This window comes from Vidua chalybeata, chromosome 1 (assembly GCF_026979565.1).
Source record: "Vidua chalybeata isolate OUT-0048 chromosome 1, bVidCha1 merged haplotype, whole genome shotgun sequence".
Taxonomy (NCBI): Eukaryota; Metazoa; Chordata; class Aves; order Passeriformes; family Viduidae; genus Vidua; species Vidua chalybeata.
Genome location: NC_071530.1, coordinates 69,034,403 through 69,060,415, shown reverse-complemented (window position 1 = coordinate 69,060,415; position 26,013 = coordinate 69,034,403). Strand labels below are relative to the sequence as shown.

Here is a 26,013-nt window from a genome sequence, read left to right as displayed (position 1 = left end):
CCACTCCTGGCACGACGCGGGTGGGCTTCCCTCCAGCACGGGCTGCGGTGATGCTGTCCGCCAGCCCTGCCTGCCCTCGGGCGGTCCCTGCCTGCCTCTCCTCGGTGCCGAGCTCGGCTTCTCTTTCTATGCCTAAAAAGGTCGGATTAGATCCGAAGCTGAGCCAGGAGCCGCTCTCCAGCCAAGTGCCCTGCTCTGCGCTGTCACCCGTCCGGCCGCAGCCACCAGTGAGCCGCAAGCAGACAATAGCGCGGGTGCTGCTGCACAGGGCCGGGGGCTTGAGGGGGGTGGTTCCCTCAGCTCTGCAGCAAACGGGTCTTGCTCTTCGCCGCTTCGTTGCGGATTTACAGATGCTGAGGGATGAAGAAAGGAAGGGCGGGGGGCGGGGAGCAGGAGACGGTTGAACATGTGGTCTCCAGAAATGATTTTTGGTCCCTCACTTTATCTTCCAGCAGCCCCGTATGTCACCGCGGGCATTACAGGGATGGCGGGGGCCGCGGCAGCGGGCAGGGCACGGCACTTGCCCACGCCGCGGGAGGAGGAGGAGGAGGTCGCGAGGAGGAAGAGCACGGGCAGGGCGGCACGGTTCCCGCCGTGCCCGGTGCCCTTCGGGGCGGTCAGCCCGGCGTGGCGGCTCCTCGTCGGCATCGCCTGATTCTTACCACGGTCTCGGTGTGCGTGTGCAGCGGAGGGAGGGTGCGGTTCCCTCGGGAGGCTGCTCCGAGCCACCGACAGCCCAGGCAGGCTCCCCGTAGCCAGCGCCAGGCGGGACTCGGCTACCCCATTTTAGTGACCAGCTAGATGAAGGCTACTTCATCTATTCTACACTTCAGCTACTCTAGAGGTGCAGATTAAAGCATATCACCATTTTCAACCAATTATTTCTTCAATATATTTCTTCTTCTTTCTCCCTCCTTTGTTCTGTACACGTGCCGATGTCCCTAATCTCTGTAACCTGGTTTATGCAGATCGACAATCTTGCCGATGCCTCCAGATCTGATTTTACCTTTTTCCAAGGCAATCCTCAGCACAACCTGGTTTCCTCTGATTGATATACCAACGCATCCACACCTTTCTTTTGTTTGCCTTACGGTGAGAAGGCATCCCATCTCCAAAAGGCGTGCTAGAAAATACAGCCTCACGTTTGTCTCTTCAGTAGTGATTTTGAGAAAAATTAATCCTATCATTTGCAGTCCCTGTGAAATCTGTTTTTATTGGCCTAAGCCAGGAACAATTTAATTGTTTGGTTGACTACGCTTCACAAACAATGTGTAGCTGTAATTCCAAGCGAACATTTTTTTTTGTGGCATGCTAACTGCATAATCAACATCCTCATCTATAGTTATTTGTCCAAGAATAGCTTGCAGATTAGCAGCTCCAGGGGACCACTGACCGCTTCAGGTAATGCTTCAAAGTAATGCCAGTCTTTCCCATGGCTGCGGCGGGTGTACTCCTGAAAACCCTGTCACAGCAAAACTCGGTGACAGCAGAGCTGGTGCAAAATACAGGTACTGTGACTGTTTGCTACTGTTATTTCCAAGTATCCTGCATGTTGTACACTGCATATTAGTTTTTTACGAGGAGATAACTGACATTTCGGTGCGAAGGAGAGTAGCTGATTTTACACATCCTCCATACCTACGCTAAGCTCATTCCTAACAGCTTGAGGCTTCAAAGGAAGCCATTTTAAAATCCAATTCAGGGAAAACAGATTATTAACAGTGGAGGAAAGAAACCCACCCCAACAGCTTTGCCTTAAAATAAACTAATACACCTCTTTGAAGCAGGGGAGATTCAAGTATATCTACTATATAGAACTTGTTGAGACTGTAAGAAAAATAAAATAGGTGAAATGTTTATTTTTAAAATAAATAGCTGCTTTTCAGAGGGATGAGAGAGGAAACCCAGGTATAGCTTTTCTGTAGCGCCTAGCCCAGACTCCTTAGAGGTGAATGGCAGACGTTCAAATCACTTCAGGAGACTTCAAAGTCCATTTTAATTCTAAGGTGAGTGTTTGGGACGGAAGGCTCCTCAAAGGTTCAGCACAGCTTGTTGTGAATTACTTGCAGAAAAATGAAGTGTTCAGCTGTTGGCTGCCCGTGCCTCTCTCCCCCCTCTCTGGATCTGCCTCACACTGCTGTGTCTGTCAGCGCAGCCCCTGCCCCAGCCTCGGGGCCGGCCCTGGCTGGGCTCCTCCATCCCCATCTCCCCGGCAACCGCCCCCCCGCCTGGCAGAAACGAGCTGCACAAAAAACAAAACCAAAAAAAAAAAAAAAAAAAAAAAGAGCTGCAACATTTTTACTCGCCAGGCTCATTTCCCAGGGTGTAAAGGCACTGTGGGTAGGGGACTGCGGAAACGGCGGCAGGGCGGGTGAAATGCCAGCTTGCAAGGTTGTTCACAGTCGTTCTCGATATTAGAGAGAAGGGCGTTAGAAGAACAGAGAAGGATATTAGAAGAAGAACACAATCACAGTCAAGAGTTTGTTTAACGAAACTCAGAGGATCAGCTCAGTTTTATCTAGTTTTATCTCCTCACTCTCTTTTGCAGTTCCCATTCTCCCACTACAAGGTTGGGTGTGATCACAGTCAGAGCCTCTGTCTTACGCTATTGAAGTGAGCACTGATGAGAGAAAGTCCTGGTTTCCTTGCTGGATGCAGAAGGTTGCAAAAGCCAGCTAACAAAAGCCCAAGGGAAAGACGTAGTCATTTTAATTTATAATAGAAAATATGTGCTTTTGTGGAATGTGCTGTAGCATAGTTTGTGGGTCATTAGAACGTTTGTTCTAAAAAAAAACTTGGACCTGTCCCATGGTTCAGCATCACATTTCATGGAGATCCCACTCCTTGTCTGTGGCTCATCTCAGAAGGATGGAAATTCCTTACAGACCTTGAAGTTATGCCCAAACCCCCAAGAGAGGCACCTAGACCTTCTGTATATTGAGGGAAAGGATGCTGTATTATACAAAAATTAGAAGTTTGGACTCTCATGAGTTGGGGTCTTAGACCATAGACCAAGCTGGACATCTAAGGTGGCTCATTAGGTCATTTAGGGCAAGCCAATATTTTGCTCCTCAGTGTGAATCATTGTAACTCAGCAGAGAGTCAGTGACGGGCGGGCTGGGAAGACCTTGGGTACATTTGAGAGGAACTCAGAGTGGTGCAGGTGGAGAAGGAACATTTTGAAAACAAAATTTTGTTGGGTATCTCGTTTCTATGTGTCTTCATGGTTTTGTGTACAGATTGCTTGCAGTCTGCGTCAGTGGCTGGAGCCACCTGTGCCAGCTGCTGGGACAGGACGAGGCTGGTAGTAGCCACAGCTGTGTGCTGTGACCCTCATTACCCTTGCTCCCAACAAAACCCCTGGCTATAACATAGCCCAACTACATCACCCAGACCCAAATTCTTGAGAAAATTCCTAAACTGTGGGAAAGCCAGCAGAAGAGTCCCCTTCCTAACAAGAAAAGGTACAAATGCAGGCAGAGAGAAGATTATAGGAACATGATCATCAGTGGCTGAAGAACAGGGTAGAATCAACACCAGCATGGAAAGCTGTGAGGCCCTAAAGGAAGAAAGCAGAGAGGCAGCAGAAAACTGCAATGCATCAACACTGAGGGTGTGCTCACGGGAGCAGCAAAGTCTGGTCCTCCTCCCTCTGCCTGCAGCTGCCCGGCCAGCACACCAGAGTCTGTCTCTGCCCATCAGTGCAATGCTTAAACCCCACAGCTCATCAAGGCCAAGCTGTCTTCAGGTCACAGTAGCCCGGGTTAATGCCAATGTGTGCCCGATGAGACAGGCGATCACAGGGTGATCCAGGACTGGACAGAGAAGGGTGGTTACACTCTCAGCAGTGGCCCCATGCCATCCTGTCTGCTGGGTGAGCTCTGGTCACCCAACAAGCCCCAGTGGGTGAGGTCTGGGCCATGTTCCTGCTGTATTCACAGCCCCCATGTCCTCCTAGGCAGCCCCCCAGAGGAGCAGGGTCACCCCTACAGTGCTGCCACACTTGCCAGCAGGGCCCAGGGCCAGGGCAGCTGCCCCGTAGCCCCTGCCAGTGCTGCCCATCCTGGGCCATCCCTGGCCTCATCCCTGCTGAGGCCAAGAACTTCTGGTGCATCGTCCCCACAATGGGCTTCAGCCACATCGCAAGATAATTGTTTTCTCTTTTACTGCTGCTACAAGTTATTGTTCCTAGTGAATAGTTAAAACTCTGTGACTGTTTAATTTTTTCTGAGAGCACCTGTGTGCTCGCCAGTTCCTCTTTATTACAGAATGTAAGGGTTATTTCCATAAAACAAGAGCTGGAGCAAGGCAACCACTCAGTACTCTCAGAAAGGAAACCCCCCAGCTTCAGCTTAAGGACTCTCACTGCAGCACTTTGTCAGCAAAAATTACAGCAGTAAGAAGCCCCAAAGGAGGCTCTAAAGGACATCCAGGACCACATGACACCTTTCACGTGCATAGTGACACATATTGTGCACTCGGTTTCCCATAGCACATAATGGATCTGTGTCAGTGTTATTTCCTGGTTCATCTCGTTCACACTAAGGCTGATGGGCATGCCCCCATATAAGCAAATGATAATATTAATAATAATGAATCAAGCATCTATAAAGTCTTCAAGAATATATAATACGTGGGAATATAAACTACAGAAGTGCAAAAGAGAGATGAAAAATGGTTTCTCTAATTAGGAAATTACTAGATGACGAGAAGCAAAGAGCAGGTAAGGAGAGGCAAAGGGCAGTTTGCCTACTACCGGGTGAGAGTGTTGATGAAAAATCGATCTGCTCTCTAATAAATCCGCTTGCCTGACCCCAAACGTGGCAAGATGTTGAATGGACGCTGGGCTCCCTGAACCAATGATGGGAAAGCATTTTGATTCCTGTGTGCTCTGCTTGCCAGGCATAAATATTAATAAGGTTCCAGCCTCAGTGCTGTTGCTGATGCAGCTGTTTCTACATTCATGTGGAACAAATTCAGTAAATGCAAAAGAGCAAGGCATGAAAGAAAATATTCACTTGCTTGTCTGAGTTATTCTTGAAATCTGGTCTTGTTCCTTTCTTTCATAAGCAGGATTTTTTTGGGGTGTGTGTGTGTGTGTGTGTGTGTGTATGTTCGGGCTGAAGTAAAATGGGACAAATTTGCACAGTTTGAGGATCTTGTTGCAAATGGTAGTGTCAGAGGGTACAAAGGCTGGCAAGACCCTCATTTGGGCCGTCAGGTTAGAATCTGGAACCGCAGCGCTACAGGAGCCACATGCCCAGCAAATACTCCTTTTTTGTTTCGATTCTCCTTGGTTAGAAAAAAAAAAATTCTTTCCACCCCAACGACTCATCCTTGAAACCCCGATAGCACCACGCTGCCCTGCATCAGTACTAAGTCTAATTTCTACTGAATCTGTTGCCTCCCTCGAGCAGCTCGGATTTGGTATGTTAGGGAAGCAGGAGCCTTTGTAACCGCTTTGAACAAAGAAATTTTTTTCAAGGTCTTCTGCCACCACCCTGCTCTCTCCTCCCTGCAGTTACATTGCGGCTGGCAGAGCTGCTTGCTGTACGAGTGTGCTTGTCAACTCGTTAACACTTTCTTTTTCCCTTTGCTAAAGGCATGATCGTGCAAATTAATCGTAAAGACCTTATCAAGCAGCTGCGTTGGCCTCTCAGGTGCCTTTGGTAAGCATTTTCAGAAGAGTGGAAAGAAAAGAAATATGATTTTGAAGGCTGAAAAAACCGGTCCCAGATCACACATACGTGTATTAAATATCTGTCTTACTGGCAAAGAAAAATGACTGAGAGATTTCTCTCTCCCCGGCACCAGTTGCTGTCCCGTGTTGGGCTGGAGGGAGCTGATCTGGGTGTCAGGAGCTCGCAGCCGAGAAAAGCAGGGTTTGGGGGAGCTGTGCTGTGCTGTCAGTGCAGCAGTACAACCGTTCTTCTGACGGCAGGATTTACACAAAGGCTTTGATCGTCTGGTTTATTGAAGCTGGAAGCATCCTCACCAAGACAGAACCAAGAGCACAGCTGAAAGCACCATTTCCATCCCTTCCTTCCCCTTGTGCTTTAAGGAATCCCTGAGCTGGAGCTGCAGTGATGAGGAAAAGGCGGTAAAATTGGGGTGCGGTGACGGAGGACCACTGTGCCAGCACTGACATTGTCACTCGGGGACATCCGTGTAGGTGATTGATAGGCGCTTGTAGGGGAGCAGGGGAGAGCCGACCTGCGCCCGCAGAGTTGTCTGGGTTTTATGAGCTGAGGCCTCACCTTGGCACAGGTGGGGATGCAGGTAGGTTAAGCAAACCATCCAGCACTACCTCTGAGCACACACTGCAGCATTTTACACAATGGCTAAGTGAGGTTCATCATTACAAGGTTTATCTTCTGCTCACAGGAGCAGCTATTTTTTCAATTGATTTGTGTAGAGGCTGGCTCAGATTCTGAATGCATTAAAAAAAAGATATCACTTCCAAATTACATTAATTCCTTTGTCCTGTTCTCTCCTCCCATTTTTCAATTTACAGGTCTTCACAGGATTTAGGGATACTTTTCACCAATTTGCGTTTGCCTCACGAGAAACATTTAACTTCATGTACACAAATCTTTCAATCCTGAGGAAGGTGACCATCCACCTCAGAACACTATAATAGCAGCAACTGTGCCTGGCACCAGCTTTTTCAAACACAAAAGCAGAAAAGGGTGATAATTTCTCATGCTTTCTGAGAGGCAGCAGAGAAGGATATTTTTCAGCTGCTGTTCAAGGGTGGGACACAGACTTTCTGAAGATGTAGTTTCAGTCTCTTGGGATCATACTTTGAAAATGCATTAAAGGGACTGATAACATTTTCCTAGGGTAATGTGTTCTGACAGCCAAACTATTCTGTCTGTTCTGTTGTCATGCAAATAGGGAACACCCCCATCTTTGGCTACAAGCATGAATTATTATTTTAAATGTTTTTAACTAAGGAATTTGGAAACAGATCACTGAGGTGACATTTGCAAAAGTTATATCCGGTGTAATCACCAGTAAAATCAGATATACCGATGAGGTGTCAAACAGTAGCTGTTTGACATACTTGTGCTAGGAAATAAAATACACACCAGATCTAAATAATGATTTTCAAGAACTGTACTAGGAACTTGGAGACCCTGGCCAAAGCAACCATATCCTTGTGGATCAGGTGACATTTGCTGCTCTCTAGTTATGTACAAACTATTGTTTGAGATACTTACTCCTTCTGTTAAACCACTGTGTTCAACAGAGCAGGAAGGAGAAGCCAAGAGAAAAAACTGGATTCAGCTGAGGAACTTCTGAGTGGAGACTAGGAGGCTGCTAAGGGACAATGCCAGGCCTGTTAGCTTCCTGCCTTGCCCAGGGAAGAGGATGGAAAATAATAAAAGCTGATTTTGTACAACTAGTTTTGCTTGCTTGCAAATGGAAAAATGAAAAGGCCATGGCACCACTTTAAAGAGTAATGAAAGAAAGTGGCTGTTAGGAGAACCAGACTGAGAGGCAGGCCCTTGCTGGCATGCTGGAGAATGGGATAAGCTGTATGCAGGCACATCCAGTCAGACCTGCAGGTGAAGGGTCTTGTGATAGAGACTAATAAGTCCACAGCACAGCGTAAAGAGCAAAAGAAGATTCATGGAAATCCTGGCATCAGCAGAAGGAAAGTACCCAGAGGGGTGGGGAAGAGACCAGAAGTGCAGCAAGTTCCATAACCATGGCAACAGCAAACTATCTGTCAAAAAAAGGAATTTCATTCCACTCCCAAAGCAGCCTGAATCTCGGTCAAACCTTTGTTTATGTGGCTGCCAGTGCTGCATGTTGAATCAGTAATTTCCATGACTATGAACGTGACTCTCTGCAGCCTGAGCAGACAAGTGAGGCCTTGAGTCTGCAGCAGACTGACATTCCCTCTGGTTCAAGGACACCACATACCCTCTGCCCTGGCCTTGCACTGGTCTAGGTGACCCAGGGACAGAAAAATATCAGGATCCACCAGGTGTGTTGTATGTCACATAAGATCTAGGAATTGAATTGAGCAATATAAAGGAAAACATTTTTCAGTACTATCTTATGGGTTTTTTTCCTTCCTTTCTCAGTTCCATCAGCCTTTCACACCTGTGCCCTTCCCTGTCAGATCACAGGTATGTAATAACCCATTGCTCCTGCAGATCTCACTACAGCTGCTGACATCTATGGGGAGTTGATGTTGGTAAGATGCTTTGGGATTCTCCACCATGAAGTGGTCTATCTGCATACAAAATATGATTTCCAGTTGACTGCATAAACCTCTTGTCCCCAAGGGGAGCAATGAGTCACTCCGTGTTAGTGCCTCCTGTCCAGCAGCTACAAAACCACAAGTCTCAAATGCTCCAGCAGATCTAAGGCAAGGTCCTCCAATGACTCATATGACAAGGAAAGGAAACTTTCTGATTTGATAACAGCAGAAATTTAGTCTGGGCTCACCAAGGTCCTTACAAGCTGCGTGTCACACGGAGTTGTGTTCAGCTGCAGGGAGATCAGCAACAGTTATTGTGCTCTTCTAGTCTGCAGAGGAGTGAAATAGAGCAGGGTAGAAGGGATTTGCAGGAGGCCACTGGGTCAGCTGGGCACAAAACCTAATAGCAATGATTTCTAATCAAACACGCTGTGCAGAGGATCACAACTGACAGAATTGCTGTGCCACCTGCATTACAGGCTTCACCCCACATCTATGGAAATCCTCACAGCTGAGGTTACAAACTCAGGGAGGAAAAAAAATCTGTTACCTTAAGTCTTTTGGGAATCAGGAACTTCATTTCCTTGTAGCAATGCCTGCCTAGGTACCAACATGTATGATGAGGAGGTGTTGTAGCAGTTCTTGTATTTTGCATCTGCTTACTAGTGTTTTTCAGAGAGAGCTGGCTTTGATAGTGCTTTGGATTGCAGGATTCATAGCATGAACTTGGTGCAGTCCCCTTGCAGATCTCTTAAGCTGATTTTCATACAAGTTCACAAGTCTGATTCCTCCATTTCCTGCAACTTTTTCAGAAATTCCAGCCCGGATTCTCTTTGCATCTCTATTTCTGAGACTACAGCTCAGGCTGATCAATACTTGACAAAGTGTTTTGAGTCCTCAGGTTACCCCTATGGCCATAGTTAGATGATTCAGAAGCAACTCCCTATAACAACTAACCAACAACCCATGCCAGGATCCCAGTAAAATGTTTTGACCAGTTTGATTCCCCAGACTGACTCATCATCATGTTAGATGAGCACGAGAAAGAAGGACTGGGCCAGCCCCACCTTAAACAGGTTTAGGTGGCCACAGCCTCACAACCATGGTAACAGTAAAGTGTAAGCGGAGACATTTCTCCCTTTCTTGCTTGCCTGATTCTGCTCCCTATAATGACAGCACAAGTTTTTGAGCAGTGGCACAACAATCTATGTCAGAGGATGGATCCAGCTGAGAAAAAGCATTCAATGATAGGGAAAAAAAAAGGGGGGGAAGTGTTTTTTCCAGATCCTCAGGTGCCTTGATGTAGAGGGAGAGAAAAGAGCCCCCTCAGCCATCAATGCCACTGATGGAAGTCTGCATACAATGAGCATCCAAGCCTCAAACAAAGTAGATCCCTGGAAGCCTGGGACTGCAGCACAGCTACTGCAGGAGTAGCCTGGTGTCACGGAGCCTTAGCAGAGCAGCTGGAAGGTTTTGCTTGGCTTTATCAAGGGTCATTTACTCCTCTGCAGAAGGATGGCAAATGAAGAAAGCTAGAATATCCTAGGCATCAACAAGAGGTTCACTGACACACACTTCTTCTTGCATGACACCTGCCTTCTTGCATGTCAAATTCACCTATATTCATGCAGGAGCCAAAGCACAGAATACATTTTGGAATCAGAAAAAAATGCTGCTCTCAGTGATATACCAATTCATAACTGTGCTTTATGGGTCTTGACTTCTCAGTTACCAGGAAGAAGATTTACTCCTCACTTAAAATTGTACTGGAGGGGAGATGATGATCAGTAAAAAAATCAAGGTTTAGGATCTAGTGACTCTTATGGGCAACCTAACTTTTGGAGAAGAACAAGGTAGATAGAAGTACGTACCTTTAAATCACCTCTCCCTGATCTCATCTGAGCAGGAATACATACACATCCATATAAACGTGCAGTGCTTTTGCCAAGGTGTGTTTACTTTGTCATTATTTTTTTCTCTCTAGTGTGTCACTACACCTGAGGCTCATTGCAGCGTCATACCTGACAAACAAGGCAGACTTATGGGTGCTGCTTTCAAGGCCACAGGGAAAAAAAGATGAGCATTTTAAAAGAAATGCAAGAGGGTCCATACACATATAAAGTGCTTTCTCCTCTCATTTTGTAGGGATTCTCATGGCCTTGCAGTGCTGTAATAAAGAAATTAATTTCACACTTGATGGTCTGGTTCTGCACAGCTCTACTCACACACCTGCACTGCAAATAAAAATGCTTAACCAGCATTTTAGTCACTAGATGAATGTTTTTCCTTTTCTGAGTTTAAACAAGGATTTAGCATGATTTACAGAGAGCAGCTGCATTTCACAGAAAAGCATTGAATACATGGATCTGCTAATGTGCAGAGGAGCCCTGTGACTTACTTTTAGAGGTCTGCAGGGTTTAGAATAAGGGACGTTAGAAGCACTTTGGAGAAGACTCCTGGTGAGAAGAGGAACAGATCACAGCATGATGAAATAGGGGCAGTTCCCTGTAGGGAGAAGCAAGTCAGGAGACAGCCTCGGAAGCAACACCAGACATTTGCACCTGATGTGGAAAGACCAGCGAAGAAAACTCTTACTTCAGTCCAGCAGATGACTTTAACAAAGGTTCAGCACACAAACTTCTACTTTGTAGGAAGACACACTGAGCAGGAACTGTTAGAACAGATCCTCCACTAGGACTCCATTGCAGAATCCAACTCTGACCCAGTATAGCAAAGAAACTGGCTCTGAACACTTAGAGAAGGATTTGCCTGCATAAATAAATCTGTCTGCAAAGCTGTGCAATGCCTTACTGTTCACTCTCACCTCCTTTCAAGTCAATGGAAACCAGACAAGAGGGGTTCCTTCTCTCTCAAAAGGGAGACCTAAAGCAGCTCAGGTGAACTGTGCCCTAATATTTCCTCTTCACTGATCAAGCAAGCTTGGGGCAAATTCCTCCATCACCTGCAGGTGTCTAACCACAGGAATCTCACCACCACCACCTGTGTAGCTGCCAGCAGACATTTTATCCTGTTCTTAGAATTTTATTCCTGCAATGCTCCTGGCTCCTGGCTGTTTTAGCTGGCAGGCCTGCCTAACCAGCTGCAGAGTCAACCTGCAGCTGCAATAAGCAGAGTGCATGCAGCCAACACTCTCGCCCTTCCAAGGTGGCTTTTGTCACCTATTTGACTGTTTTTATAGCTGTCACAGGCAAAGTGTCGGTTTGCAACAGGCTGTGGGGACAGGTTTTTGAGCCCCAACACAAGACTCAGCTTCTGCAGTACCTCACCTTGTGGGAGGCCAACCCATGTGGAGGGAAAGAGCTGGGACTGGCTGTAGAGTCGGGGGCATGGGAGGACCAGCACAAGCCTGATGCTGTTTCAGCAGTGAGGCAGGGGACAGACATAGTGGGGGGCTGACACCATACATCCCATAATGCTTTGTGCAAGAAGCAAGTGACAAATGTAGGGCAAGGGAGGTGGTGTGCAACCCCCCCTCTCTCCAAGCTGATCCTGTGCCATGGGATGTCAGGATATGGCAGCTGAGCCGGGCTTAGCTGCCTCCCGGGATTTAGTGTCAGTGCGGCAGCATGGGCAGAAATTAGTACAGGGTTGAGGATTTTCTTTGGCAGATGCCAGGAGAACTGGAGCGGCTCAGGGAAGAAAAGTGATGAAGGGTTCCTTTCCCTCCACCCGTTTCTTCAATGGAACAATGAAATCTTACCATTTAGAAATAGAAATTTTGATTTCCAGCGGTATGTAGGAAACTGGAGGCAGAGGGAAATGCTGATTAAAAAGCCAATCTGTACCCTTAAAGTGCTTGTTCTTTGTGCAGCGATGATTGCCCTGCCGGCGGCGTGAAAATACACGTTTCCAATTGTAAAGGGCCCGCGGCCATCAGGGAGCCGACAATATTCTTATCAGCAACAGACGGTACAGTTACTGAAAATCCTCTCCAGTAATGACCGACTTTGGTGTGCTCCGGCTGAAAGAGTGATGAGCACAAAATTCACACTCCAAGTAGGGCTTTTAATTATTCACGGCTCCATATTCTCCAGAGCTATGAAAACCCGAATCACTTGCTTTGTAGATCCCCAATGCCGAAAACCTCCACAGCTGAATGAAGCCAAGGTCGCTGTGACCTTCCTCCCCCTTCCCGAGGCTGCACAGCACCACGCTATCCCTTTCCCTTTCGTCTGAAACCCCGGGGCTCCTCTCAGGTGACTCCCGGAGCCATCGATGGTACGGCGCGCGTCCGCACGCAGGGGTCACCTGCCACCTAGTGGGGCTTCCCCATCCCTGCGGCTGCCTCCGCTTTATCCCTCTCCCAGGCGGGAGCGCGGCAAAGCCCGGGGAGGCGTGAGCCGCGGGAAGCCGTGCACGGAGTGGGTGCTCACCGGGGCTGCGGGTGTGTTCCCACACTGGAGGTGTGCACCGGCGGGGTACTGCGCACCGGGAGGGGGCTGTGTCTTTTGGGATGGGAGGGGAATAGTCGGAAATGGAGGGGGTGTGCACCCACCGGGGGAGTGCAAGTTCAGGGGGTAGGGGGCACGGAGGGGGCGCGCTCCCAGGGGAGCGTGTTCGTGCTGGCGCGGTCTGTTCACGGACGGAGGGGAAGCTCGGGGAGGGGCGTGCACGGAGCGGAGTGCGGGCACCGGTGTGCGTGTGCGGGTGTTCCCTGGGGAGTGGGAAGCGTGCATCCCCCGGGAGCCGGACGGGGCGGCGGCCGCGCAGGGCCGGTGCCGGGGGCGGTGCCTCCCGGCGGGGCGGGCACGGCAGAGCGGAGCGAGCGCCGCCTCCCCGGGGCCGCGGGGCGGGCCGGGCTCAGCCTCCCGCTCGGGCCTTGCGTGCTCAGGCCTGGACGCGCCGGGAGAAGCGGCGATGGAGGCGGCGGGCGGCGGCGGAGCGGCGGGCGGCATCGCCCTGCACGACTTCAGCGGGCAGCTGGGCGAGCAGCGGGTGCACTTCCACGCCATGCGGCTGCGGGACTCGCTCTTCCTCTGGGTGGGCGCCGCGCCCGCCCTCGCCAGCCTGGCCGTCGCCATGTGCAGCCCCCGTGTGAGTGTCGCAGCCGGCGTCCCGCCCGCTCCCCGGAGCCCCGCGGCGCTGGGGGGTGGCCCCGCCGCCTCTACCCCGTGCTGCCGGGACTAAACCGTGCCCTGTGCTGTGCTCCGCTTGCAGGACAGCATCCCGGTGGCCGCCTCGCTCCTGGGGGACCCCTCGGACACCGCCTCCTCCTGCCTGGCGCAGCGCTTGGGTAGGTGCGGGTGCGCGCTGCGGGCGGGCGGGGGTGCGGGGAGCCGCCTCCCACCGGGAACGCGCGGGTCGGGACCGGGCCGTGCCTCTCTGGTGGCCCTGAGCCACCAGCCCGGGCCGGGTGGGTTCAGAGGGATGCGGTGTGCGCTGCCCCGGCCGCAGAGCCTGCGCTGCTGCAATTTGCGGCAGCTTCCATGCAATCCACCGATTCACTTTTATTTTCCCATCCGTGTGCGGGTCTGTGGCACCTGAGTCAGCGGCCTTGGGCAGGCTGGGCACTATCAGAAGTGAATTATTTGATATCTTTATCCTGGCTTTGGGTGTGAGGCAGGGCAGCACATGCTGCACCTGTAGAGTGGGGTTTCAAGTGACCTCCTCTCTGTAAACCTGTGACACTGCTGTGCTGGTGGGCGGGGTGGCCGTCATGCCAGGCACGTGCATTTTACCTGAAGATGAAGCCACATTCCAAGAAGTTCTGGCCTGGGAAGCCCAGAGTTGTCTCACAAGATGCCTGGGCTTGATCTGACTGACCCAAATGGGCACTGCTCGGGATGCTTCCTTTTCCATCACATGCAGTGTGCTACAGCTACTGCAATAGCCGAAATCCTGAATCGTAAGGACAGCTTGCAAACTCCCATGTCCATATTAAAAAGATTAAAAACACACGGCCTAGTACATCCTATCACCTTCACAGTTTTGACAGCTGTGTCATGCTGGTTACTCATCATCACTCACCGGTGGCTGATGCAGCTCCAACTGGTGAACTGCTGATGTGCTTGTTACCAAGTTTTAAAAGCAACATGCTGAGCTGCTCAGTGTCATCTTACTTCCTCTGTTTCAGATGGAAAGGCCACAGAATTATTAATGATCTGTGTGCTGATCTCAGTTTCAGACAGTATGTCCTGAATTTGTATTGTCAGGCACTTCCATGAGTCTACAACACCTGCTTCTCCTTCATGGCCACATATAAAAAAGGGTTGCTCACAAGACTAATCTTTGAAAAACGGTATTAGCATCTTTTCTTCTTCACAGTAACTTGTGTTTTAATATACACTGTTTTAGTCTACCCTGGTGGCACAAATTTCTCTACACACTGAGTTCAATCCTTTCTACTTTAAGTAATAATTTTATGGGGTACTGTATAACACAACTTCTTTATGTGTAATTAGTGCCTTATCCTTAGGAAGTCAGTCAAAATGTAGTCAGAGAGGATTTACTTTGGATAAAATGTAGTTTATTCCACTATTCCAGTTCATTCCAAATGGAAATTTGGTCTCCTTGTCATTAATTTCTTCTGAATCTTGCTGTAGTCTTCTGTGTAGCATTGCAGCCCAGCTGACAGTTCTAAGTTATCTTAGTGATTGCCATACTTCTTTTGTTGTTTTTTATATACATGTGCTTGCTATCTCTTTAAAAGATTTATTACATGTTTCATAGCTGAAGTTCATAAGAACTTACCATTTCTTCTGTTAGCTCTTTCAGTGTTCTAGGACAGAGGCTGCCTGAGTCACCTGACTTTTCTCCTAGTGAGTTGTCTCAGTTTTGCTGCCCTTTTTTCTTATCCCTTTTTTCTTTTTTTCCCTTAAGGTACTTTTATTATTTGCACTACTGATTTCCCATACTTTGTTACTGAGACTGATACTGTTGCTTGGTAGTGGTCTATAGGTTACTCTTTATCCTTGGACTATAATGTACCTTCCTATTTTCTGTTTCTTTGTGTACACCTAAAGGTGTCTTTTGTTATTTCATCTTACATTTCTGAGCTGATTGTGGCCCAGCTAGGCTTTTGGTCCATGTTCCTCTGTATCCATGACATCTATCCACTGGGTTGCAGGTTTCCTTGCCAGTCAGTTCCTTTCATATTTTTTTAATATACTGTTCTTGCTTGTGTGATGCTGGTAAAAGTATATTATTTTGGGGAAGGCCTATAAACCTTTTCCACCATTACTTCAAAGGGGAAAGTCAATAATACACTTATGGCTTTGAATAATTATGTGCTTGCTCTTTACCTGAGCTTCTAGGAAAAGAAATACATATTTTTTAATCTCACACCGCAGTCTTTAGGCTGGCTTTTGGCAGTCCAGCAATTTAGGTCAACTCCTGGTCACTTAGTCAAAATTTATTTATTTATTTATTTATTTATTTATTTATTTATTTATTTATTCATCTATTTTAAAAAATATTTACATTAAAAAATTATTTAAAATTTAAAATTATTTATCCTGAGACCAATGGATCTGCAAGGTCATCAACAATTATCTTTGTTTCACAAAGTGCTTGGTAAGGAAATCTGTGCTCCACCTCAGCTAGAAATACGCAGATTTGCTGTTATTGGTGTTTAGTTTTTCTCTGGGAATTTAAATCCTTGTTACTCCCACACAATCTGTAATAGCAGAGATGCTATTCACAGCCAAGTCTGACTTGTAGTTGTACTTCCAAGGTCGCCTTTTTAACCATACTGACATGTGGTAACCTTCAGGCAGGCAGTTTTTCTTGCCTCTCTTGTCCCCACCATGCTTGTCACCCTTTTTTCCGTGCAGTTTCTTATCTCCACAGGCACTAGCAGGAGTAGCATGCGGTGCCATTTTTACATAACTATTTCTATTTCTTACACTTGCTAGTCACATTCCATCATCTGCCATGTGTTCCTGCAATGTCAGGTTTCCTGCCCTGGAGCAGGAGTTTCAGTGCTGTGTGCATCACAGTGCACACATTCTCCTTTTGTTTTCTGGATAGTTTGGTAGGGGTCCTAGCCACAACAGCTGCATTTTGTGTACTGGCTCTATCTCCTTCCTTATTTCTGATTTTTTTTTTCTGTTGCTGAAGACACACATACTTCATTCTCATCCCTCTTTCTATATATATCTATCTACATCTGCTTTTACATCTGTTTCCCACCACCCTGCCTGATCACTTTGGCACAAGATGTGTCTCACTAGTCAATGAACCCGAATTCTAAGAATGTTTCCTGTAGGATACTGGAGGCCAATTCTTGAGAAGGTTCTTGTCCATTAGTGCCTCCCTCACGTGCATATCCTGAAATCACAGTGCTTTGGGCTGCAGTACTGATTAGGGCCATGTCTTCGGTCTTCCTTCTATAGGGACTGGCAGACTCTTGGTGAAGATCACCTCAACCTTTTCTTTGAATATTTCTCAGCTGGGCACTGGTCACTTCCATCAGCTCTTTTCCAGCATAAATAGTCTACAACCTCATGTCTAACATTTGTCCTGCCTCTTCTGCTCCTGCTGGGCTCCTCTTCAAGCTTTGGTTTGGGCCTTTGCTCTGTACATGAAGTTGTAGGAGCAGATGCGTGCTGCTGTAGTTTCTCCTGGTACTCAGCACATCCTGGACAATGGCTGTCAAGGATGTTTTTCCTCCACTTTGAAGAGCCAGTGGAACAGGGGTTATTAACCAGACTGCATGGGAAGCAGACCAGCTGGAGGGCTTTTTAGGTAAGCCTTGTCCTTTGCAGTTTTCTGCCTTACTCTGAAGCTGCAGATGGTCTTCCACAGAGGCATAAGATCTGCCCTCTTTTGTCCTTTCCGCAGGAGTGCACATGTCCAACTGAATCCTCAGGAAGCAGGGACAGAAAAGGTCCTCCTGCCCCTCAGAGCTGGGGCAGAGCCCTGGGACTGGAGGTCCTTGGCACAGGAAACCCAGAGGGACTCCCAGATTCACACTGTTCTGGGAACTGGAGCAGCATCCCAGAGACTCTATAGGCAAACATAATTAAGAAGCTGAGTTTTGACACTGCAGTGCACTATATAGTTTTGTTAGCTAGGATAATGGCATTAATTAGTTCAGAATTAGCATTGCATTCATTTAGGGCATGATGATGAAGCACTAGTGCTTACAAAACATGCTGCTTTATACCACAAAAATCTAGTGCCAGGTGCTCATTTTTGCAATCAGAGCAGCACGCTGCATTATATCAGCATTTTGTAGTGCCAAGTCTTAAAAGGCAAATGAATCCTTACATTTCAGAAGCAGCTCTATTTACTGAGTCAGGAAGCTGGTTACCTGTTGGGATAGAAAATAATAAAAAAATTATTTACATAATGAAAATGTCTTAAAGGAGTTTTTAAACTACATTTTATACATACATATATATGAGTTTCTGTATTTAACTATTTAGTTAAATAAATAATAAATTAAATCCTGTTTAGAAAGGATTAAAATCTTAGACGTCCAAATGTTTCTGTTTTGAATTGTTAAAAATTCAGATGACATTTTTGAATATTCAGCAGAACAGTCTGATTTGTGTCTGGGATCATTAGCTCCCAGCTCATTCCCGGACAAGAATATCTTGTGACCCAAATACTATTTTTTGTCTTCTATTTTACACAACTCAATTTAAATTTAGTGCCTCTTTTTCCTGTATATTGCTTACATTTTTCACAAAGTTTAGCTTCAGTAATATATAAGGAGGGCCACAAAATTTTTATATTACCGTGGTAAACTCTAAGTAGGATGGCATTTTGTTTATAAAACACTTCTTGGTGTTATCTCTTCTACTCTGATAATTAAGTTTTCTTGTCCCACTGGACAGTTTTTTGGTCACTGTTAATTAGCTCTGTCATGGAAGGCAGCTCATAATTTTGTAGCACCTCTCTCTAGGTACTTGTCATTACAGTAGCCTGGAACTTGTGCTTGGCTTCATCATGTTCAGCAAAGGCTCTCCAGCTCCTCCTTGGAGCATTCATGGACCCCGTATGAAAAAAGGTTAATGGAAACAAAATTGATAGCAAGCTTAGACAGAACTGGTGCATAGCTTTTTGGGGCCTTTTAAGGCTTATGAACCTTTTAAGGTTCATGAAAATAATTAATTTGGGCCCAATGACTTTCTTGAGCACTTTCCTTCTAATGTTTTACACAGCACAGATTTACAAACTCGTAATTTCAGTGCTAAGAGTCCAGTACAGTCTGTGGTGTCACTTACAATGCAAGATATTTAAAAAGTGTCCAAATATCCACAAGGCTCTCCAGTGACCAGTGCTGTCTTGTGTCAGGTCAACAACTAGTTGACAATCACCAGTCTTATATTGTTCACTTCTGTGATGTGCAAAATATTGCCCAACTCTCCTGTGGTCAGGGACTTGTTCTGCTTTTCATTTATAACTGCACTCAGCACCACAGGAGTGAAGAACATCTTAGAAATCTGCATGATGTGGCTTTTTAAGAGGCTTACTCAAATATCATAATCACTTTACTATAAGAATAAGCTCTGGCTGACTATTCTGTTTTGTGTTTTAGCCAGCAAGACCAAAAAGCAGATATTTGTCAGCTACAATCTTCAAAACACAGACAGCAATTTCACCTTACTCATAGAAAACAGGATCAAAGAAGAAATGACAGCTTTTCCAGACAAGTTCTGATTGTGCATCATTGTAAAAGAAGATGAAAGTTTCGTTTCAGAAAAACTTATTGCAATTTTCACACTGACATTATTAGTATATTTCTTTTGTATTATTTTGATTGAATTTGCTGTTGTTATTAAATATAGCTACACTTGACTTGGATTTTCTTTTTTTCAAATAGAATTTGAATTCTAAAAGCAAATTTTTTTTTGCTACCCTGCCAAGTAGGATAGCAAATGGATGCTGCAATGGATGAACATGATTGAAAAAGTGCATGTGGTGTGTGGCCTCTACACAGTACTGGGATCTGATGGCAAATCAGTTCCAAATGCTATCTGTACAATTAATCTACTGTGTAGTAGCACTGAACATAGTATAGCAGCTTTTAGTGTTCAAATAAAGAAACTCCACATTTTTGTATGGTAAAGCTGTGACATGAGTGTTACTTTTGTCCTTTTAGCCCCTCTTGGTTGTAGTACTGGTGGTAAATAATGGATTTCCTCCTATCCCTTGGGCACTTAGAACATGAGAAGGATTTCACAAAGGGTCATTTATGCATCCCTGAGGACTACATAGAAGGAAAAAGCATAAGCCAAGTTCTGAGCAATAAGTCAGGCTGCTAGAAGAGCATCACTTGTAAAATTAGCATATACATAAAATCAGAGAGTTCTACTACCATGACCACCAGTGAAAAGCATCCTGCTGCTACATCTCTGGGCTTGCTTTCAGGTAGGATGGGTATCTTTTCAAAGGCAGATCCATTGGCTGTTTTGTTTAATGAGACAGGAGCCAGGAGTTAACTATCCAGGTTTTCCAGGTTTTGGTGTTTTTTTTTTTATTTTTTTTTTTTATTTCTTTCATTCCCAGTTGAGCCCTGACTCGAGCTTAAGCATCAGCTTCTGATACAAACCAAAACTAAACTACTGGTGCTGCTTCTAGACAACTGTCCTAAGCACCTGATGAATTTACTTTGCTGTGGTGCCACAATCAGCAATTAAAACCTGTAACTGAGAGGCTGCTGCTGTAGAAGGCACAGCTGCTGAATCTCTTGTCCAAAAGGGTTTGAACACCCAGTGGCTTCAATGTCTCAGATTTGGTGTGGGTGCACAGGGCCCCTCCTTACCTGGTGGGAACAGCTGCCTGTCCTTGGCTGCAGTTCAAGATCAGAATAGCAAAAAGCAACTGTTGAAGGGTATTTTATTTTTAATTTACACCACCCAGGAAACAGAGTCAACTATGCTTCTGTAATTGGCTGTAAAGGATAATTACTTGCAAATCAATGTGCTGTTTTAATTAGCCTGGTTTACAAACAGCTCATTCTGTTTGTAGAGCAGGGTAGGGCTATTTGCTGAGGCATCAGCTGCTGCTGGGTGTTTGAGATGTCACTGCAAGGGAGCCAGACGAGGGAGAGCAAACTGATGGGACATCGTCGTTTTATTCTGTACATTTACATACAAAGTTCTTCTCAGTAGGTACAACAGATGTAACATCATGCAGACATTTAGCTTGTAAGACTGTTTTCAGTACTTGATTTAAGCTTGTGCTATGAGGAAGCACCACCAGACTATTCAATGATCAAAACATACAGTAACAAGATTCTTTAAAACTTCATCAGAAACTGAAATGGGGAGGGAGATCTCGCCCACTAGACAAAACACACCGTACTCCTTTCCCGAAACAGTTTACACAATACATTTAAAATGAGGTTTGTAATTCCATTTTTTCTTAAAAAAAAAAAAAAAAAAGTTACAGTGGGGGAGATCGTCCCCCCACTCAATAGTGTTGTCTTATGTGCCGGCTACAGGCGCAACTTGACTTGACATTCACAGAGTTCAGTTAATGGCACTTCTGCTTCCAATTTGGTGACCAATAAAGTGTTTGTCTCCAGGAAATGGCAACAGTTAAGTAAAATACTTCCACTAAAAAGGACAACAACAAAAAAAGCCTGCTCAGTGAAACCCAAAAGTAAATCACACAGCCCCCTTTCAGAGTGGCCACACAACACTTGCAAACAGATGTTATCCATTTGCAGTGTGTCCAGCAACAAAAGCAGTAGTGAAACCTTACAAGGGGGACAAAGCCCCCAAGATCAAGCATAATGTCACTTCACATTTTTGTTTGAACTTACAAAGATGGAGAAAGCCCTTAAATGGTAAACCCAAAGAAAAATCTACTGATGGGCTTAGAGGTTACTGAAGGTTCACAGAAAAAGGCCAAAAATGGACAAGACAGCTTGGACTGCTTTTCCTGTTGTGGTGGCCAGAAAGAGCCACCTGAGAAAAGCCTTTCCTGGTGATGGCTGCAGAGGAGACATGGCCAAGGAGCCAATGGTGCAGCAGGCTGGGACCCCAGCAGAGAGTCCTGTCCTGCTGCAGGACTAGACAATGCAGGGCAAGCATCCCCATGCTTCCTTTCTGCCCTGATGCATCACCTGGTACCTGGCTCCTCCACAAAAGATAGGTTTAGTGAAAGCTTTCCAACTCCGTGAGCATGTGTGGAAGAACATAATCATCACAGAAGTGTTCATGTTTTCAGGAAAAGGAGCAAAACTAGAACTGCCAAAGCAGAAGTTAGTTTTTACTTTATTGTGACAGAGGCAGAGGGCCAGACTGACTAGAGAAGCTGGGGCTCCCTTCATTGCAGATCAGTACCGACTACCTGGTTTCAAGCAAAAAAGCAGCAAATCAAATCAACTTAATAAGATCTTTTTCTTAACAAAACAAACAATCAAAAACACTGCTGCATTTTCCTGTCATCTAATGTATTTATTATCTAAATGTTGATATGTTTAAACAAGTATTCTTTTCCCTGTGCCTGTCTGTCATCGGAGAGCAACCACCAGAATAGGAAACGATAAAGCGCTGTGGACAACAGCGGTGAGCTCACCAGGACCACTGACAGTGCTGGAAGCAGCCAGGTTTACAGGCCTGTGGATGGTCTGCAAGAGCTGTACCACAGCTTGAGCACAAGGGCCATGAAGAAGACCATGAAGGAAGGAGCCACTGGCTCCACAGCACGATGGATGGCAGGGTGCTGCTTTCTGCCTCTGCGCTTGCACCTTCTCCTCTCTCAGGCCCTTTTTCTCTTCCCTGAAGCCTTGCTTTGCTTCTTCAGCTTTTTGTTGTGAACCCATTTCTTTCGTCCCCCGAACATGTGTGGCTTGCAACGAGCATCTCACATTGAAGGCAAAAGGTACTGCACAAATTTGGTGTGTGAATACTGCACGAGTGGGGAAGGGCTGGGTTCTTTCCTCAGGTGAACACAGACTGCAAAGGTCTCGGCACAGAACAAAAAGAAACAGCCGCACTCAAGCCTAACAATAAAACTTGAGTGTAAGGAAGATCAGGCTCTTGCTGTCACAGCAAGTTTAGCAAAGGTGAAAAAAACCAGTAGTTTAACCCTGGGCAAAACTACCATCAACTGGTCCAGTGTTTCTTACCAGGCTCAAGAAGAACCCAAATGTCCACATCATCCTCTGTAAAAATTAGCAGCTTTAGGACAACATTGTTACTCTGAACACAACCACCTCTGTTGCTTCTGTAGGTCTGCCTGTCCCCTTGCATCCGTCAGCGTCTGAGGCTGTGCTACTTTACTGCATGGCCTGCCGGGAAGCATGGCTCTTTGATTTATTAGGAACTGTAAGAGGACATCGGCAGCCTAATGGAGGATGGAAATTGTTAGGTACAGCAGTTAATCGACAATATATACAGCAAGGGAGGAAGGGGGAGGGAAGGTAGAGGAGGAGAGTGCAAATGAGCACTTTCCCTGCATACGAACGCAAGATGTACATCAAACAAAGTGGGAATCATACGGACACTCAGTACAACACTGACATCCTGCTTCTCTGCTTGAATGTCTGCACTACCGAGCAATCACAAATGGATGGCCTGAGTGGGAAAGGACAAGAGGGAGGGAGAGAGGGGAGAGTTAACTACAATTCAAGAAAGCTGTTTACAAGGTCCTTGCATTGAACTAGATCCTCACGTTTGAGTGAGAACCAAAAGCCAATGGCCAAAGGAAATAGTTTGGGGGCTGGAGGAGAGAAGTCAAGTGGCCACTATCAAAGTGCCATCTGCACAGCAGGAGGTAAACTGGATGTTCACTTTGTGTAGAATTAATAAAATTTAAGTAAACTTTTTTTCCTGAACTAAAATCTTACAAGAGCAGTTGGGAAAGTGGGGGAATAAGGGTGAGTTCATTGTATATTCTTGGGTCAGAACCAGAACACATAAGAGCCCAAGACAGTTCAGTAAGTCATTATTCACAGGCTACTAATTAATTCCTTTCCAACAGTCATTTAAGCAGTTTTTTCCACTTAAATTGAAAGCCCAAACCCTGATTCTAAAAACATTTAAGACAATAAATACCAGGACACTCATTTCCCAGGAGCAGAAATTCCAGCTATGCTGCCTTTTGGAATAAAGGTATAGATCATTGCCCATGCTCCTTATTATTTGTCACTGCTGGTCTGTGCTTTTTTCCTGGAGCAGTCAGAGATCCTGGGCCTCCTGATAATTATAACCATTCTAGACAAAACTCATTTTTGCATCATTAGTCAAATCATTTGCATCATCTACATTATAATTAAGGACCAGTGGCAACCACCTAAAATAGATGAATATATTCTTAAAATGCAGAAAGCTGATTCTTATTGAAAAACCAGCTTGTTGGGGTAGGATTTTCTCCAATGCATTTAGTGAAAACAAAAAGGGACTAATTTAGAGAGTAACTTTTAAGTGCACGTGGGCTATAAAGACAAATATAAGCTGCCTAAAATGCAGTCAGAGTTTGAGTCACAACAGTTTTTGCTTTGCTTTCTCTTTTTTTTTTTTTTTCCTTTTTTAGTGTATACAAACACAGCAGGCAATCTGGGCCTTTCTAGACAGGCAGAAGAATGTTGCACAAGTCTAAGTCAATTCAACTTTGCAGTGAATCCCTCTTTCCTTTAAAGAAACACAAAAACAAAACAGAAAACAACACTCCCCCTCCCCCCATGGTTTCTTTCTTGGAATGGCTGCACCTCTTAAAAGATGGCTTCATTTTTGTGATCTATGAAAGGAAAAGGAAATAAAGTGCTTCTTGAGAATAAATCAAAATAAATATACATATTTAATGGCAGGAAAAAACGAGTTCTGAAGGGCTACTGCCAGTCAGGTCTTTTCTTAAATGAGTCTTTTCCCCCAACACTTTTCAAGAATAATCTGCACAACTGTTGAAGATGCCAAAATTTGCTTTAGTAGCAGAGTTGAATTCCTCTAAGTTTGTGTCTGCTCCATCACTGGTTTGTAAAATCTGTGCAAAACACCTTTGCCCGAAGTGCAACTCCTCCCGCACAACAGCATCAAATAAAATACAAAAGGAAGAGAAGAAATATAAGAAGGGGAAATAAAATAATTAAAAAAGAAAAAAAGGAGAAGAAAAAAATCCACCCAGTTACATCGACTTCATCCCGTTGGCAGTGGTGTTCTCCGAGATCCCGTCACTCACAGCTGCTGAGTCATGGAGGCCAGAGTAATCCTTGAGTTCAGAGTTTGTCAGGAGCAGGGGCTGCTCCCCCTTCTTGTGCGGCAGGAGGGGCTGCCGGGTGTAATGTTCCCCATCCGGGATGTTCTCAGGCAGGTTCTGGTTCTTGCTCTCGGGCAGCAGTAGGATGCAGATGATGCAGATGAGTGTGCAGCAGGCAAAGATGACGTGGTGGAGGAAGTAACCCTTCTGGTTGTGGAGCTCCATGATGGGGGCGGTCAGGCGGCCGAAGCCCGCGCTGGCCAGCACCAGCCCCAGCCCACCTCCCCTGCAAACACAAGCAGGGGGGAAATAATTACACTCAAGTATCATTTCACACCCATTTAACTGCCCCCATATATGAAGAAGAGAAGCTTTACCATGTGAGTGTGTAGCTCTAAAGTGCTCCCAGTCCCAAGTAGTCCCACGTTCAGTGAGGGAAAACCAGATTTTGCTTAGCATGCCACCCTTCTCCACTTGGACAAGACACACCAAGGAGCAATAAGTGCAGAAGTCAATTTTGGCTGCCTCTAAAGTATCTGGCACCATTCAGCAGTGGAGGCAGGAGATTAGACTTTACAAGCCACTGCCTTGATCCATTTTACCAAATACTGAATACTGGAATATTTTTCTACATAAAATCATGTTATGGCTGGAACTTCTCAAACACTGGAGATCTAACAAAATGCATAATTTTCAGAAAAAAAAAGAAGTGTGAAAATAGACTCATCTTCCTCCAGCTAGAGGCACAGAATCTGCTTGTGAAAGGCTAGTTCAGTGCTCTCTCCTGATGCTTGGCTATGCAAGCAAACTCTCTTGCAATTCCTAGTCTTGCCTATCAGCATCTCTCCAGACTCTGGTGCAGGAGGCCTGGCACACCTCACAATCCTGGGTCTATCTCTGCTGGCTGCCCCCCAACAGAAATGGCACTGTAGGTGTTTCTTTGGGGTGGGCCATTCCCTCCTGCTGTGACATGACTGAGGTCTCCTGCCAGCAGAGTGTCATCCTTAAATCACTCATTTTAACAAAAATCTGTAAGAGTGGCAGCTCGTCCTTCATTTTCCAAAGACTCTGCTGCCTGCAGAGGGAGACCTCCCTGTGAGTTTAATCACTGGCACCCTGCTTCCCTACTAAGCCTGTGAGGGCAACACACTTCCTCAGGGAGATGCCATCTATTCCCAAACCCTCTGCAGATCAGAGGGGTTCAGTTCCTGGCCCAATGCAGAACTGTTCCTATCAACAAAAACTGGCCCTTACAGAAAACCACTTGCAGAAGGCAAATGGACTGCTTTATGTCAAATATTTGGGAGAAAAACAGTTTCCCTGACTATTAAGCATCCTGGAAATCACTGTACAAATAAACCTAAAAATGCCAAATTCACTCAGCCAGCCATAGTGTTAAAGCTAATCTTCACTCAATCCTTTCCAAAATCCACTGCTGCTTACTTGACAGCTGAAGTACAGCAAACATAGGTTTCAAAAGATGCTCTTGGGACACTGACTGGATCAAAAATTCACGTATGTATGTTCCAGTTCTTCAGACTCAGTAGAGCATCTTTCACAGACAACAGCGACTTCCCCAAATGCTGCAAAAGCCCTTATTAAAAACTTGCCAGCTTTCTGATGGCAATTTAGAAACCCAGCTGAATGCAACTATTGTGCAACTGGCCTCCCTGCAACTTCAT

The 26,013-nt window shown here is 45.9% G+C and overlaps 2 protein-coding genes across 2 annotated transcripts in view; one reads left to right on the top strand and one right to left on the bottom strand.

The window, feature by feature from the left end:
* Window positions 1–13,008: 13,008 nt before the first annotated feature.
* Window positions 13,009–18,982, top strand: PSMG4 (proteasome assembly chaperone 4). The gene is made up of 3 exons (XM_053947642.1): window positions 13,009–13,270; window positions 13,394–13,469; window positions 18,723–18,982. Exons 1-3 carry the CDS (start codon window positions 13,094–13,096, stop codon window positions 18,842–18,844), a joined length of 375 nt encoding a protein of 124 aa, XP_053803617.1. The 5' UTR covers window positions 13,009–13,093; the 3' UTR covers window positions 18,845–18,982.
* Window positions 18,983–20,242: 1,260 nt separating this feature from the next.
* Window positions 20,243–26,013, bottom strand: part of SLC22A23 (solute carrier family 22 member 23) — a 109,722-nt gene continuing 103,951 nt past the window's right edge. The window contains 2 exon segments of the mRNA XM_053952189.1: window positions 20,243–24,151; window positions 24,264–24,617. Of these exon segments, the coding sequence (XP_053808164.1) occupies window positions 24,082–24,151; window positions 24,264–24,617 (424 nt within the window). The 3' untranslated portion in view covers window positions 20,243–24,081.